The sequence below is a fragment of the Pan paniscus genome, chromosome 1 (genome assembly GCF_029289425.2).
Source record: "Pan paniscus chromosome 1, NHGRI_mPanPan1-v2.0_pri, whole genome shotgun sequence".
Taxonomy (NCBI): Eukaryota; Metazoa; Chordata; class Mammalia; order Primates; family Hominidae; genus Pan; species Pan paniscus.
In genome coordinates, this window is record NC_073249.2 from 66,410,021 (window position 1) to 66,426,695 (window position 16,675).

A 16,675-nucleotide genomic window follows, 5' to 3' on the forward strand; every position below is an offset into this window, starting at 1 on the left:
CAAGAGGGCCCTGAACAATGCAAGTGTTTGCTTTTTATAGCCTGAAAGTTACAGGGGAACAAAGGAATTCTTTTGGTTCCCGCTCTTTCAGTAAAACTTTGAACGGCTGTCCCCTTATCAGAGACTTTCCTGGTGGTGTTTGTACTGGGCTCAGGAAGTTTGGGAGATATATGGCGATATGTGGTGGGATGGGAGGATGGGATGTGTTTGTACTGGGCTTGTTTGTTTTGAGCCCGGGGCTGAGGAATGTGCCCGGCTCCTTTCATTCCCCCCCTTTCTTTTCAGGTATTTTTTTAGAGCCAATCTTGGGTCTTATAAGTCTGATTCTGTTTCAGCGTTTACAGGTTGGTATTGGGCTCTGAGGACCATGAGTTGTACAGTGTTAAACCTTTCTTTAACGAACCGCAAAATTCTGTTAACAACACAAGGTCCTACGGTAAGCAGAAATAGTAGACTCAGCAGGGGTCCAAGGAAGGGGGCTAACAGAGAAAACATAGATGAGTTCCACCATTGGTCTGCAGCTGAAGCAAACTGCCGTGTTCTTACTTCTGTGCTTAACTTGTGTAACTGTTGGACCCGGTCTTCCACGAGCCCTGATTCATTTATGTAGAAACAACAGTCTTCCTTTAGAAACATACACGTTCCCCCTTTTTCAGCAGTGAGTAGGTCTAAGGCCCTCCGGTTCTGCAGGGTTACCTGTGCTAGGGACGTGAGCTGCCGCTGGAGGGAGGCAAGGGACTCAGCTGACTCCTCCATAGCAATGGCAAATTGTTGGTACAGCTTGTTACTTTCTATGAGGGTGTGACCTAGGGCTCCCCCAGCCAGTCCGGCCGCCATGAAGGATGCGGTGAGGGAGATTCCTGTAATGAGGGGGAGAAATATGGCTCGTGCAGGCCTCGGTCTAGGGTCTGGGTGAATAACAGCACTAGTCCAGTTACTGGTATACCCTAGGAACTCGCCGGCAGTAAGTAGAGTTAACCGGGGAACTAATGTGACAGGAAGACACAGTAGGTTGGTAACAGAGGGGCTTGATAGGTTTTTAGATAATGTTCCATTACACCAGAAGAATATACCTGACGGAGCCCTTAAGGTGATATTAGGGGGCGTTGCAGTGATGCTGCAGAGGCTGGAATTAGTTCCTGAGAAACAGTAGGGAAACTTTTCTTGACTGGGGTTTAGGTATAGTGGCACGTTAGGGATAGGGGCATATGAGAGGTTTCGGTGGTTGTTAGCTTGGGCAGAGGTGGAGGATCCCCATGGCAGGGGGACAGCAGTTAGCGGTAGACGACCTAGAGTGGCACACAGAAAGCAGCCAGACAGGCTGTGAAGTCCTGTAAGGTTAGCAAGTTCTAATCTTTCTTGTAATAATTTTAACCAGGAAAAAGGACGTAAATCTTGTGTCAGGCGGTTTTCTTGTCGCTGGATATTTCCATGGACCAGGGGCCGTACCTGCACTAGACCCCGCCACAGATAGAGGTGACTGCTAGGCCATGTGGAGGCGGAGGAGTAGTATACAGCCCCGTGTTGAGGCGTGGTCCAGCGGGAGTTCCAGGGGTCTCTAACTATCCATGTATATGAAAGGTCTCTATCTCGTCTGCGATGGAATGGCCATCTGGGATCTATCTATTCTTTTCCACCCCACCATTGGTATTTATGGATGTTACAATAGTTATAAGGGCAGCCGGCACTTTGGTGCCACCAATAGTGCTTACAATTGTATTTAGTCTGATCATACTCAAAGCATATTATTGGTGCCACTGGTTTGGCTACTGGGAAATCGGTAAAATTTAGTAAAATTGGGCTATTGCACCCTGAGGAGGGGAAATCTGCACTGGCCACTAATTTCCCGGGCTTATGAGGTTGCCCAGGGTGGGTTTGGTTTTCATAAAGCCAGAATCTCCAGACAAAGGGATTAGGAGCTGGCTTTATGTTTTCCCCAGCGGCCACTAGGGCGACTAATGTTAGAGTTAGACTACCTAACTGCATGTTTGCAGTGAGCTATGCTGCCGGCGCAGGGTGAGTTTTAAGGGGTTGTTCTTAGCTCTGTCCACAGTCCACATGTCCGGTGCTTCAGCCGCCGCCGTGATTGGCCCCAGAAGGTCGGAGGTTGGGTCCACTGGCTTGACGTGGGTGTAGTGGATCCACGATGCAATGCCTTCTACCTTCAGGGCGGTGGGTGTGGTCAGGAGTACTTGGAGTGGTCCTTTCCACCTGGGCTCTAAGGTCTCTTGTCAGTGTCGCTTAACCAGGACCCAGTCTCCCGGCTGGTACGGATGGGGTGTCGGTGGGGGACTGGTCTCATATAGCTCTTTCAGCTTGGGCCAGATTTCTTGGTGAATTTTCTGTAAGGCTTGTAGGGAAAATAAGAATTCAGAGACATTTTCTGTTTCAGACTTAAGCAGGTCATCTTTTAAGCTAGGAACCAGGGGTGGAGGTCTGCCATACATGATTTTGTAAGGGGTAAGGCCCAGTTTGTAAGGGGTATTACGGGCCCGGAACAGAGCATAGGGGAGAAGGACTACCCAATTAGCGCCAGTCTCTATAGTCAATTTAGTTAAGGTCTCTTTTAAGGTCCGATTCATCCTTTCTACCTGTCCTGAACTCTGGGGCCTGTAAGCGCAATGTAGTTTCCAATTTGCCCCAAGGATGGAAGCCAAGTCCTAACTTACCTTAGCGACGAAAGCGGGCCCATTATCTGACCCTATCTGGATGGGGAAGCCATACCTGGGAAGGATATCTTCCAGAATTTTCTTTGCTACGACCTGAGCAGTTTCTCTTTTGGTTGGGAATGCTTCAGTCCACCCTGAAAAAGTATCTACAAAGACAAGTAAGCACCGGTACCCGTACTTTCCTGGCTTTATTTCAGTAAAATCTACTTCCCAGTAGATACCGGGCCTGGTTCCCCTGAGCCTTGTTCCTGTTGCAGCTTGAGATTGGGGGTATGCGTTGTTAAGCTGGCAGACTTTGCAACTTGTCACGATACTGCTGGCCGTCTCAGCTATATGTCTGATTTTGAGCTTGGAGCGTCTGATCAGGTCTATCATCCGCCGGGCCCCCAGGTGGGTGGTTCGGTAGATGTGTTCTAACACCTGTTGTCCTAATTTTTCTGGTAGGATGGTTTGGTCATTAGTATCAGTCCACCACCCATTCTGGATTTGTTTCAGGGGAAGTTTGTCAATCCACTGGAGATCTTGTTCTGAATATTCAGGGAAATATGGCAAGTCCCGGGGGCCTGGGTCAGGGAGCTGGAGTGCAAGGAGTTGGCTGGGAGCCTTCGCCACATTCCTTGCAGTTTGGTCTGCCAGAAAGTTGCCTTGAGCAGTTGGAGTAGTTAGTTTCTGATGCCCTGGGCAATGTACAATGGCTAATTTTTCTGGCCTCCATAGGGCTGTTAGCAGGGCTAGGATCTCTTGCTTGTTTTTTTATCTCTTTTTCTTCAGCCGTCAGTAACCCTCGCTCCCTGTAAATGGCCCCATGTATATGCGCCGTTGCAAAAGCATATCGGCTGTCTGTATATACTGTCAGCTTTTTCCCCGCCCCTAAGGTAAGAGCTTGGGTGAGCGCTATAAGTTCGGCCTTCTGGGCCGATGTCCCCGGGGGCAGGGGTTCCGCCCAGATTACCTCAGTCTCTGAAGTTACTGCCACTCCAGCGTACCTCTGGCCTTGATGCATGAAGCTGCTCCCATCAGTGAACCAGACGAGGTCGGCGTCAGGAAGTGGGCGGTCCTGCAGGTCTTCTCGAACTCCGTGCACCTGAGCTAGTATCTTGGTGCAGTCATGGAGTGGGGTGTCCAGGTCCGGGTTGGGCAGCAGCAAGGCAGGGTTTAAGGTCGTTGGGGGCAGGAAAATTATCCTGTGAGGATTTAGTAGTAGTCCTTGGTAGTGGGTGAGCCGGGCGTTACTCATCCATCGATTAGGTGGCTGTTTGAGTACACCTTCGATGGCATGTGGAGTAACGACCCGCAATTCTTGCCCCATGACAAGTTTATCAGCATCTTGCACCATCAGAGCCGTGGCCGCAATCATTCGGAGACAAGGGGGCAGTCTCTTACCCAGTGGCCAGCCCCCTTACAGTAAGCACATTGGTCTTTGCTCAGGTTATCATGCTGGGGGAGGCCGCCTAGGTTGGGTGTACTCTGGCTGTAGATGCTCTTTCTGTACCACTGCTGCCAGGACCTTGGTCATTTTTTCAGTGGCCTTAAATTGCTTTTCCTCCGGAGTATCTCTGTTATTGTAAACCCGCTGGGCTATCTGAAGGAGGTCCTGAATCCACTTTGCCTCCAAGTCTTCTAATTTCTGGAGTTTTCTCTTAATATCTGGGGCTGCCTGATTTACGAAAGACATTACAACAGCTGCCTGACTTCCTGGAGCCTCTGGATCTATGGGGGTGTACTGTCTAAAAGCTTCCATTAATCTTTCTAAGTAGGTAGCTGGGCTCTCTGTCTTTCCCTGCAGAATAGAATATACTTTAGCCAAATTAGTGGGCTTGCGAGCAGCTGCCCGGAGACCTGCCATTAGAGTCTGGCGATAAAGGTGTAGCCGTCCCCTACCTTCTGCCGTGTTGTAGTCCCACGCCGGCCTGGTCAGAGGAAAGGTTGCGTTTATGAGGTCGGGGTTGGCAGTCGGTTGACCGTCGTCCCCCGGGACCAGCTTTCTAGCTTCTATCTGTATTCTCTCTCGCTCTTCCGTGGTGAACAAGATTCGGAGGAGCTGCTGACAATCATCCCAAGTGGGCTGGTGGGTGAACATGACACTATCCAGTAAAGCCAGTAAATCTTTGGGGTTGTCTGAAAACCGAGCACTCTGAGTCTTCCAGTTATACAGATCACTGGTGGAGAATGGCCAGTACTGGAGCCTGGGGATTCCTGTGTCATCTGGGGGTCCTATTTCCCGAAGGGGTAAAGCCACCGTGGAGTCAGGCGGCTGAGGGGGGCTAGTCCGCGAAGTGCGCCCTCGCGTCCGCCCCGCCGGCCCTTCAAAATTACTTTCCCTTTCAGCGGGCTCGTGTGTGCCAGCCGCCTCCCGTCCGCCTGCTCCCTCCCGCAGCTCAGCTAGGGGGGCTGGGGCCTGGGGCCCAGAGGGGTACGGAGGGGGTTCTGTGAACAGTGGGTCCCCGCTGTCAGGTAGAACAGGATGGGGGGGGCAGTTGGTTGCTTGGATTTTAGTGGTCGAGCAACCAGTGCCTTACAGGGTTCAGAGACTAATTGGAAAGGGGACAGCCAAGGAAGCGGGTTCTCAACAAGGTCCTGCCATATGAGGATATATGGGATTTGATCTAAGTGGCCTGCACGCCCAGGTAGGAAAATCTTGGACTTTACCCTAGTGATGACAGCAAGTCGGAAGCTCCCTTCGGGCGGCCACCCCACATCAAAGGCAGGCCATTCAGAGCGACACAGTGTAATTAGCTTTCCTTTCCTGATTTCTATACCAAGATCATGGCCCCTTGCTCTAACTTCTTTGAAATTACTCGTAAGGAGAGATAGAGGAGTGCTCTGGGTAGTACCCATCCTGTAATAATTTGTACTCTCTTCCTGTAAAGGAATGTGGGTTAGAATCCTGTAAAGGAAATCTGATCTGACTTATTAATGATATCTAATTGCAGGCGCACTTTGGCAGCCCTGGTCAGAGTTAGCTGCCTGGATCGCGATCGCGCTGGGGCAGCCCAGATCAGAGATAGCTGCTGCCCGCCAAACCGGGGCAGTTCAGATTGCAAGCGCGCACCAGAAGCCCAGGTCAGAGTTAGCTGCCTGGATCGCGATCGCGCTGGGGCAGCCCAGATCGGAGATAGCTGCTGCCCGCCAAACCAGGGCAGTTCAGATTGCAAGCGTGCACCGGAAGCCCGGGTCAGAATTAGCTGCCTGGATCGCGATCGCGCTGGGGCAGCCCAGATCGGAGATAGCTGCTGCCCGCCAAACCGGGGCAGTTCAGATTGCAAGTTAGATCAGATGAGAGCCAGGGGACGTCTCCCACCGGTCTCCGCTGGCCGTCCTATAGCGTGTCCGCCAGGACTGTGCCAGCTCCAGTTTCAGACCTCGCGAGTCACAGATTCAGATTCAGAACAGACACAGACAGACAAACGGAGACGAGCCAGCTCACCTATCAGTAGATCGATCCTAGCAGATCCGTTGACCAGGGGTCTGGTGAGCTTGGGGAATCCCGGGACGAGCCCCCAGATGTTATGCCCAGACCATTAGTTCCCCAAAGAAGACCACCAGAGTCCAGAGTCAAAGCCAAGCGGCAAGGATCTTTACTACAAGTTCGAACCTGGTCCCTCCATTCCACAGCATACAAGAGGGCCCTGAACAATGCGAGTGTTTGCTTTTTATAGCCTGAAAGTTACAGGGGAACAAAGGAATTCTTTTGGTTCCCGCTCTTTCAGTAAAACTTTGAACAGCTGTCCCCTTATCGGAGCCTTTCCTGGTGGTGTTTGTACTGGGCTCAGGAAGTTTGGGAGATATATGGCGATATGTGGTGGGATGGGAGGATGGGATGTGTTTGTACTGGGCTTGTTTGTTTTGAGCCCGGGGCTGAGGAATGTGCCCGGCTCCTTTCACCACCTTACAGATGAAGAAATTGAGACTTAGGAAGGTATCCAAAATCACACTGCTGGAAAGAAGTAGAGTCAGGATTTGAACCCAGATATCCTGAGGGATACTTGGAAAATCCTATTTAGCAGGCCCAGACTTCTAGGCCATTTGCCAAACATTCATACTTTCTTCAACTGAAAAAAGATGAGCTTGACAAACTGTCACCAATATGTCCTTTTTTTTTTTTAGGAACTGTAAGGCAATTACTATTAAATAGTTTTAAAAGTAATAAGATAAATATACAGAGAGCAAAACAAATAAAGCAAATGTGGTAAGATATTAACAAATGGGGAATCTGGGAGATTGGTATATGAGGGTTCTTTGTACTATTCCTGCAGCTTGTTGGAAAATCTGAAATTGCCAGGTGTGGTGACTCATGCCTACTGTAATCCCACCTACTTGGGAGGCTGAGGCAGGAGGATTGCTTGAGCCCAGGAATTTGGGACCAGCCTGGGAAACATAGTGAGACCTCATTTCAAAAAAAAAAAAAAAAAAGCCTTGAATTATTTAAAATAAAAGGAAATTACAAAAGAAATCCCAAACCTGTGACTAATGTGCCTACCAAAAAAATTATTATCTTCTATTTCATAGTATGCTTATAAATTTCTAAATCTGTCATGGTGTATTAGTCCATTTTCACACTGCCGGTAAAGACATAACTGAGACTGGGCAATTTGCAAAAGAAAGAGGTTTAATGGACTCACAGTTCCATGTGGCTGGGGAGGCCTCACAATTGTGGTTGGAAGGCAAAGAGGAGCAAGTTGCATCTTACATGGACGGCAGCAGGCAAAAAGAGCGCTTGTGCAGGGAAACTCCCCCTTATAATACCATCAGATCTCGTGAGACTTATTTGCTATCACGAGAACAGCATGGGAAAGACCTGCCCCCATGATTCAATTACCTCCCACCGAGTCCCTCCCACAACATGTGGGAATTCAAAATGAGATTTGAGTGGGGACACAGCCAAGCCATGTCACATGGTTTACACTGGGCAGAACACCAGGGCGTGTGTGTGGGTGTGTGTGTGTGTGTATGGGCTGGACGTGTGATGTGAACTGCACAACTCTTTTCTTAACTCTGTTCTGAGAAGCCCACTTCTTGGATCCTGTGTGAGAAAAGTAAATCAGTAACTAGATTTCATGGTGGCCATTAATCATTCAGGTTGTAAAGCAGACCCCTGAGAAGTGGTAGGCAGGTCCTGTCAGGGAGCTTGACTGGGGACAGGCCTCTTTGTCCATCCCCACCATTTTCACTTTCAGGAGAAAATAACCTTCCCAGTGCCAAGACACCAGTGCAATTAGCTTTACCTAATTATTACCTAATACTGTTTTGAATCTAGAAAATGAAAGACTGCTGAAAAATCCTTTTACTGCTTCTTGTCTGAATTATTCCCTCACAGTTTTTCATAAAGAACCAGTTAATTAATTAGGGCCTGTAAGGAGAAAGAGGCTTTCTTGATCTTTGGCCAAGAATTCCCCAAATCGCTCACTCTACTTGTTCCAAAATCCTGTGCTCTTAATGACTGGGCACAGAAGCCATTAATTCTGTCAGGTCAGGGTGAATTTTGAAGCTTCAGTACCAGACACCCTAGACTGGAATTTGGTTTGTCAAAACAAAGGGAAGGGAGTGGATAGTGAAGGAAGAAGACAGTTGGGCAGGAGCTGGTTCTAGACCAGGGCACCTCACTCAAGCAGGGGCAAATCTCCATGAGCAGCCTCACAGGGTGAGTGGGAACCTTAGGACTAATCTCTTACGACCGCGTGGGTAGCTGGGAAATCCCTTTGTCATGTGGGAGATTTGTCATATGCTATTTGACTTGGTCACTTTTTCCAATAACAGTCTCTTGTGCTAAAAGGGGTGGAAAAACAGACTGTGAAATTCCAATGCCCCTGCTTTTTTTTTTTTTTTCCTTCCCTTGGGGCCATAATTCTTCCACCTGTGTTGGCATTATGAGTTTCTAGTTTCCCTTTAAAACAGAGGCCTTGTTTATGTGTAGAACAGGATTTTCAACCCTGGCACAGTTGACAAACTGGACCAGATGATTCTTTGTTGTGGGGCTGTCCTGTGCATTATAGGATGTTAAGCAAAAGCCCTGGCTTCTGCCAACTAAATGACAGTAGCACTTTCTTCTTACAATTGTGACAACCAAAAATGTCTCTAGACATTGCCAAATGTGCCCTGGGGGGTGATCAACCCTGGTTGAAAATGATTGATCTAGAACCTTTTTAGGAATAGGGGTCTTCCTGGTTTTCCTGGGAAATCACTGGAGACATGAGAGGGACCAGAGCAGGCTGGATGCATTTGACTCAAACTCAGCCTCATGAAAGAAAGAGGAATAATTATGATTTTATATCAGAGGCATTCTGGAAGACAGGGTTTGCTATATTACTCTGGTGCTAGTTCTAAAGCATTAGAATGATGTTGTACTCTGCATTTGCTGTTCATGCAAGGAGCTTTTGAAAGCGGTCCCAGGATCAGGGCAGTACAGGAAGCTGGCCTAGAGATACTAAGATTCAGATCACCAGGCCAAGGTCTTTGAACAATTAGAAATACAGTATTTTAAGAATGTTTGGGAGAGTCCATCTGAGACCCACCCAGGTTGACTCTCCAGATTTACCTATTCCAGGCAGTCTTTCTCCTTCTTCTTTTACTAAAACTGCCCTCTCTGTAAAGGTCACCAAATTCATCTTTTACATTCCAAGAACAAAGCTATGGACTGCTCAACGCGAATTTCCATGATTCTTCAGGTGTCCACCCTATATTTTCAGGAAAGTACTGAAAAGGTTCACCCAGGATAAAATATTTGCAATGCCTTAAATTAGGGTGAGAAAGAGAAAGTCTGATCTTCCAGGGGGCACTGCAACTTTAGCTAAAAAATGAACGAAACCAAAATGAGCGAGAGAAGTATGCAGAAGCACTTGAGTAACCCACTTAAGAGCATGAGGCTGTGGGACCTTATCCTTGCGTATGAATTTTGTACAGGTTTTCGTAATTCCTGGGGTCTCCTTTCTACTCTTGGGCTTGGGGGGACAGTGCTGCCATCCATTTCATAAACCAATGAGATAAAACCAGGTTGTTGAATAAACTGCTATATTCTTAGGACGGGATTAGACCAGGTTGAATACAATCATAACGAAACAATCTGTGTAATGAATGAGCTGTAACAAAATTCAATTCTACTATAATATTACTTTCCGCTTAATGTAGGCCTTTTTACTTTTAAAACTAATATCATAGTTATCAAACACATTAACGTGCCTAGTATCGTATCTAATTCAGAGTGAGTGACATGAGGCCTAGAGATGAGTGGATTTGTGCCTGTTTTATTTCAGACTCCTGGAATCGGCTCCTAATTGATCTCACTGGCTCCGCTCTTGCTCCACTACATTTATTTTCTGCCCAACAGCCAATCTCTGAAATGTAACTCAGATCACTCTGCTGCTTAAGACCCTCCAAAGGCCGGGCACAGTGGCTCATGCCTATAATTCCAGCACTTTGAGAGGCCAAGGTGGGAAGATCATTTGAGGCCAGGAGTTTGAGACCAGCCTGGGCAATATACTGAGACCTTATCTCTACAAAAAATTTAAAAATTGGCCTGGTGTGGTGGCATGCACCTGTAGTCCCTGCTACTCGGGAGGCTGAGCCCAGGAGTTTGAGGCTACAGTGAGCTGTGATCGCGCCACTGCACTCCAGCCAGGGCACAGAGTGAGACCCTGTCTCAAAATAAACAAAAACCCTCCAAAGGCTTTGAATAAAATCCCAAACTTGTTCCCAGGGCTTTCCAGGCCTTTTCTACCTGATCCTTCAAGCCTCTGACATCAGCCTGTTTTCCCAGCACTGCAGCCACGCCACCAGCTCTCCCACCTCAGGGGCTACAAAGCTCCTCCCTCTCTCTGCAGCGCTTTCCTCCTCACTGTCGTGTGGCTGATGGCTTGCCATTTGCTTCTCTCCCCAGCAACCCACAGCACCCAATCTCTACCTTCTTTCCCTGTTATTTTCTTCACCACTCTTATTATCACTATCTGAAGTTACTTTAGACTCACAGTTTTATTTGGTATTGTTCTGTGATTTGATTTTTTTCCCCACCTACTGATGTGTCTTGGAGATCTTCCCATGTCAGATTAGATAAATCTACTTCATTCTTTTAAATGGCTGTATAATATTCCTTCAAATGGACGTACCAACATTTAACAGCTTCCTTTTTTAGTCTTGATTTTTTACTATTACGAATAATGTGGAAGTGAACTATCTTTTTGAATATATCTCTGTGCACATGCGCAAGTTTTTTCTGTAGTATGGATTCCTGGAGGTGGAAGTGCCAGGTCAAGGTCATGCCCATCTGTCATTTTGATAGATGCTGACTGCCATATTGCCCTCCTAAAAGGCTTTATCAATTTATGCTCTCGTGAACCACGTGTTAGAATGCACACTTCCCCATCCTCACGGGCACTAATCACTGTCATTTTAAAAACGTTTGCTTTAAGTGATACACAGTGGTATCTTATTTCACATCAGAATCCTAAAGGCCATTTTAAGATTGCTTCATGTTGGTGTCCCCTGGGATCATACCTCTGGGTCAGTTGAGGGAAAAGCAGCAAAATCCTCTATGAGCTCTGAGACTCATAAGACAAATGAAACTTTTCAAAGTAGGGTCATCCATCGCAGCAGAAACTTCCTCTGTCCCAATGCCAGCAGAGCTCAATCAATAACCTGGAGAACTGTAGGCCAGCCTCACATTCCTGCATGCGGCTCTCCCCCATCCATCATTCAAACACACCTCAGCTGAAGCACTAAAGTCCGTCGAAATCTGCCCAAGTGCAGCACACGCCTTCCCCAAACTTGGCTTCTCTGACATTACTCAGAATACTTTGTTTGGGCCAGGTGCAGCAGCTCATGCCTATAATCCCAGCACTCTGGGAGGACGAGGCGGGCAGATCACCTGAAGTCAGAAGTTCGAGACCAGACTGGCCAAAATGTTGAAACCCCCGACTCCACTAAAAATACAAAACTTAGGCTGAATGCATGACTCACGCCTGTAATCTCAGCACTTTGGGAGGCCGAGGTGGGCAGATCACCTGAGGTCAGGAGTTCAAGACCAGCCTAGCCAATGTGGTGAAACCCTGTCTCTATTAAAAATACAAAAATTAGCCAGGTGTGGTGGTGGGAGCCTGTAATTCCAGCTACTTGGTAAGCTGAGGCAGGAGAATCACTTGAACCCAGGAGACAGAGGTTGCAGTGAGCCAAGATCATGCCATTGCACTCCAGCCTGGGCAACAGAAGCAAAACTCTGTCTAAAAAAAAAAAAAAATACATTCCAGCTACTAGGGAGGCTGAGGCAGGAGAATCACTTGAACCCAGGAGGCAGAGGTTGCAGTGAGCCGAGATCACACCATTGTACTCCAGCCTGAGCAACAAGAACAAAACTCCATCTCAAAAAAAAAAAAAAAAAAAAAAAAAAAGAACCCTTCGTTTGGTTTCACTTAAAGAGGAGAGAAGATACCAGGGTCTGGTTGTAGTCAGACCCTCACTCTCTAGAGATGACTTTCTAAGCCGGAAAGGGAACATCTGCTCTCTCTAAGGGAAGCAGGACAAAAGGGGCAGCGAGACCAAGAAAAACATCTCACTGGGGCCAGGGACAATCTTTGCTGGTCAAAAGAAAATCTTCTCAGATTTAATAACTCCCACATTGGCAAGCTGCACATTTTTTTTTTCAAAGAGTTTTTGAGTTTTCTTTGTCCCCCTCTACTTTCCTCCCCAAGGAGTGGTTGGACTTCCTCAGGAAATAGAAATATGGCCAATGTCCCTGAGTGCCGGTGCTGTGCTAAACTCCTTATACTGTTTATCTAACAACACTGTGAGCCAGATTAATATTATTACCTCCAGCCTAGGGATGAGAGTTGGCAGCCAGCGCAATTGAGTAACTAGCTGGGTACCCAAGGTCACCCAGCTAGTGACGCCTGGGGCAGGATTTAAATCTGAACCCGTAAACATGCTCTGTTGCCTCTAGGGGGAGGTTAGTATTTTAACCTAAGGAATTACAAAGGCTTTATTTTGGGGCACGTGTAGGTTATTGTGCATTTCTTTACTTTCAGGTTTCTTAGAGAAAAGTCCAAAATAACAGTGGAATTAATTTAAAACTGTGTCTTTCTGTGTCCCTGAAATTCTCACACATGGTACATTTTCAATGAGCTGATTTTGTTTCTCCACTCAATGCAGTAATTGAGCTTCTTTGGTTCAGTGCATGAGTGGTTCAGTGGTTCATTGGGCATCCTGGTTGAGGGAGGGGCTGGGTAACCAACTGTATTCACTTCCTATTGCTGCTGTAATAAATTACTGGAAACGTATTAGCTTAAAACAATACAAATTTATGATCTTATAGAAGTTTGAAAATCAAAGAATGTTCTTTCTGGAAGAAAACATTCTTTCTGGAAAAATCCATTCTTTTGGCTTTTCTAGCTTCCAGGGGCTATCTGGATTCCTTTTACCATGTTAAGATAACATATTCACAGGTGCCAGGAATTAGATTGTGAACATTTTTGGAAAGCCATTATTCAGCCTGCAGTACCAACCAACACAGTTTGTCGGGGACTAAGGTCTCCCAGGACATGGGATTTTTAGTGCTAAAACCAAGAAAGTCCCCTGCAAACCTGGACAGCTGGTTCCCTAGAAGGGAACTCTGTTCCACGAAGATATTCTTACTAGAGGAAGTAGAGAGGGAAGATAAACACAAATAAGAAAGCTGTAAAGGGCCGGGTGCGGTGGCTCACACCTATAATCCCAGCACTTTGGGAGGCCGAAGCAGGTGGACCACCTGAGGTCAGGAGTTTGAGAACAGCCTGGCCAACATGGTGAAACCCCATCTCTACTAAAAATACAAAAAATTGGCCGGGTATGGTGGTGCAAGCCTGTAATCCCAGCTACTTGGAAGGCTAAGGCGGGAGAATCACTTGAACCTGGAAGGTGGAGGTTGCAGTGAGCCGAGTTCATGCCACTGCACTCCAGCCTGGGCAACAAGAGAGAAACTCTTTCTTTAAAAAAAAAAAAAAAAAAAAAAAAAAAAAGGCTCTAAAGGAAACTGTTTTTCCAATATCATTCTTTAGGGAAAAAGCAACTATTGACCTTTCAAAAAATCCCCGCACTGCAGCCTCAGCACTGCCATACCTTCGCAAAAAGGAATCTATGCTGAATATTCTGTCACCTGTTTTACCCAAGAAAAACAGCTATCTCCTGGATAAAGTCTATTTCAAAGCTTGAATTATCCCTATGTTAAGAAGCGTGTATGGTAAACTTGTACTCAGAAAGGTTAATAAAAGTGTAGAATAAAATAGACGTGTAGTTAAAAATAGAGCCTGATTCCATGCAAATGACACAGACTTGATACCCTAATGAGGAGCCAAGGTGGGCTTCTCCATCACATGTCCTCCTCCTGTCTTCATTGCTTCCTCCCCACCTTCCACTCTATCCCCTGCCCCACTCCACCCCCCACCCAGCTATATTTAGTACCACAGTCTGTGGGTTTCTGAAAGAATTCTCTCATGTGTTTTTGAGTTTCGCTGAAGGGGAAACCTTGGTTTCGTGTCATATTTTTATATATATATTTAGTTTGTGTCACATTTTAACATATACATTTAGCTTTCCATTTCTGAAGAAATAAATACCAAAAAAAAAAAAAAAAAAAAGCCTTTTTCAACAATGGGCGAATTCCAAGAAGCCTGGAGCCTGATTTGGAAAGGATGCGGGATGGGAATGGGGTAGCTTTTCCAGTGGAAAGGATTTGAACAGAGGCCACACTTCCGGAGTGGCTCCTACAAGCGGGAGCATATGAGAGGTTCTCTCAGCATGGTCTGGCAGAAGTGACAGTTATGGAAGGGAGGGTCATAAATCATTTCCTGGCTGTAAGGACAAAGGGATTCAAATTCTCCCAAGCTGGAGGTAGTGGAGCAAACAAGATCAGCAGCAATGAGGGAGCAGCTGCACCACTTTGTGTTACTCTCTGATGGCCAGCGCAGGGCTGCAAGTAGTGGCTGCAAAAGCCAGACAAATAGATGGAAATCCAGGAACTAGAGGAAATTCAGGCCTGCCAGGGGCTCTGGGAAGTGTTTGTTACTCTCTCTGGTGAGTTCAGACAGCCTGAGGCACATGGCATGAGGGCGGGGCAGCTGGAGGGAGGTGCAGATGGTCAAGAAAACAGGATTCTGTCTCCAGCGGAGCTTCTCAAGGTTTGCAGGGCTGCTCTGTGCATGCCTGTTTAGGGACATCAGCCTGATCCCTATATGCATGTAAGCCCAGCCCCCACCTTCTGCTGGCCAGTCACTGGCCACTGAGTCTGGGTAGAAGAATATACCAAATGTGGGTAACCTATCATCCCCTTGGGAAATCCAGCTGCCATCATGTGCCTTCTGCAATCGATTGTTTCTCCTAAGAAAACCCTGTTCCTATCATGCTATCTACCCCACTTTCTTTCCAGCCTTACCTTCTTCTACTTACATCTTTCTTTCTGGCATATTGCTCTTTTCTTCATTACCTGCAAAATCTCATATCTTCATGCCTTTATACGTGCTGCACCCTTTTCCAAAAATGTCTTCCACTACTTCCTGTTCCTTTGTCTTCCTAGAAAACTTCCACCCAGCCTCAAACCTTAAATACCCAAGACACAAGTCACATAAGTATTGGTAAATTGGGAAATCCAGCTGCCATCATGAGTCACAGACACAGGCCTGGGAAGATGCTGACTCCATAGTGCATTGGAATAAAGGGTATGAGGGCAGGGAGAGGGCATTGTGCTGGTGTACCCACATTCTCCGCCCAGGGGTCTGAGGACAAGTGTTAGTAGATGGCTGGCCTAGGCATGGCTGACTGGCTGGAGGAAGAGTAAGGAAAATTGCTCCCTGTGGAAAGGAAATCCATAACTAGCCTGTATTTATTGGGAGCCTCAGCCTACTCAGCTAACAGTTCCAAGGGATGGCATGGTAGGCTCCTGTGGTCCCACATATGGATCAAACTTCATGGACCGTACTGTGCTTTCAGACTTACTTCAGACTCAAGTAGAACTATCTCACTGGAAAACTGTCTTAAGGCTTAGGCTGGACAACTTGAAGAGGGAGGGCCTGGTAGGATTGTCTGTTTCACGCTCCCTGAAGAATGTGATCACCCAGCTCCCTGCTTCCCAAAACTATCCAGACTGGAATGAAAGGATCTGGGACTAAAGGACCAAATCGAATAAGCACTCACCTTAGAGTCGAAAATTCTGTGTTCAAATCCCACTTCAAATTCCAAAAGCCACTTCCTGTCTCTGTGGTCTCAGGCAAAACTGCTTAATGACTCTGAACCTTGGCTTCCTTATTTGGAAAATAGTGATTATATCATCTAACAACTTACACAGTTGCTGTGAAATTTAACATGAGAAAATACAGACCCAAGTGCCTAACACTTTGCCTAACACAGAGCAGATCACCAACAAATGGTCGGTAAGTTAATTCCTTGGTTTGGCACTCAAAACCCTCCTAATTTGGCCTAATTCTTCCCTGCCTTCTTCTCAGCTAGCCTCTTCCCCTCAGTTTTGCAAAGTTGCTCCAGGCTGTGTGGGGGAGGGTGAGACTCCCTTGGTGACAGTGGATGAAAATGGTATCATTGCTTTTCAAACAAATAAAGCCAAGAAAAGGAGGCTTCAGTATGGCTTAGAGACTTTGTTCCTGACTCAGTTCGTCTGCTCACCTCGCTTTGTCCCCCTGGAATGAGTATCTTCCTTCTGTTTTAAAATTGAGGTTTTACTATTTTTTAGGTATGACAAGGCCAACAGATCAGGAGATGGCTGCTGTTGAAAAGAAAGTTGTTATACTCACAGGTCCCAAGAGGATGGGGCACACTGAGTCATAGGGGGCCAGCAAGGAGGCTCCAGGGTCAGTCAGAAGGCAGAGGGAGTGGGGAAAACAAGGGCAGAGGCTCCAGGGTCAGCCAGAAGGCAGAGGGAGTGGAGAAACAAGGGCAAAAGATGTGATTGTGGTTCTGGGAATGACAGGTGAGGCAGGCTCTCCTTTGCCTAGTTTAAATAAATTCAGCAGCCTCTGGGGCATAGGGGATATACCTAG

General features: G+C 47.0%; 1 protein-coding gene across 2 annotated transcripts in view; it reads left to right on the forward strand.

The window, feature by feature from the left end:
• NMNAT2 (nicotinamide nucleotide adenylyltransferase 2) overlaps positions 1-16,675 on the forward strand; it is a 182,378-nt gene that overhangs the window by 110,678 nt on the left and 55,025 nt on the right. The window contains exon 1 of one of the 2 annotated variants that reach the window (XM_034942161.3): positions 11,215-14,702. The exons of the other annotated variant lie outside the window; for it this stretch is intronic. Coding sequence (XP_034798052.1) covers positions 14,633-14,702 — 70 coding nt within the window. The 5' untranslated portion in view covers positions 11,215-14,632. Of the gene's footprint in view, positions 1-11,214; positions 14,703-16,675 lie in introns of those variants that run through there. 2 annotated transcript variants of the gene reach the window in all.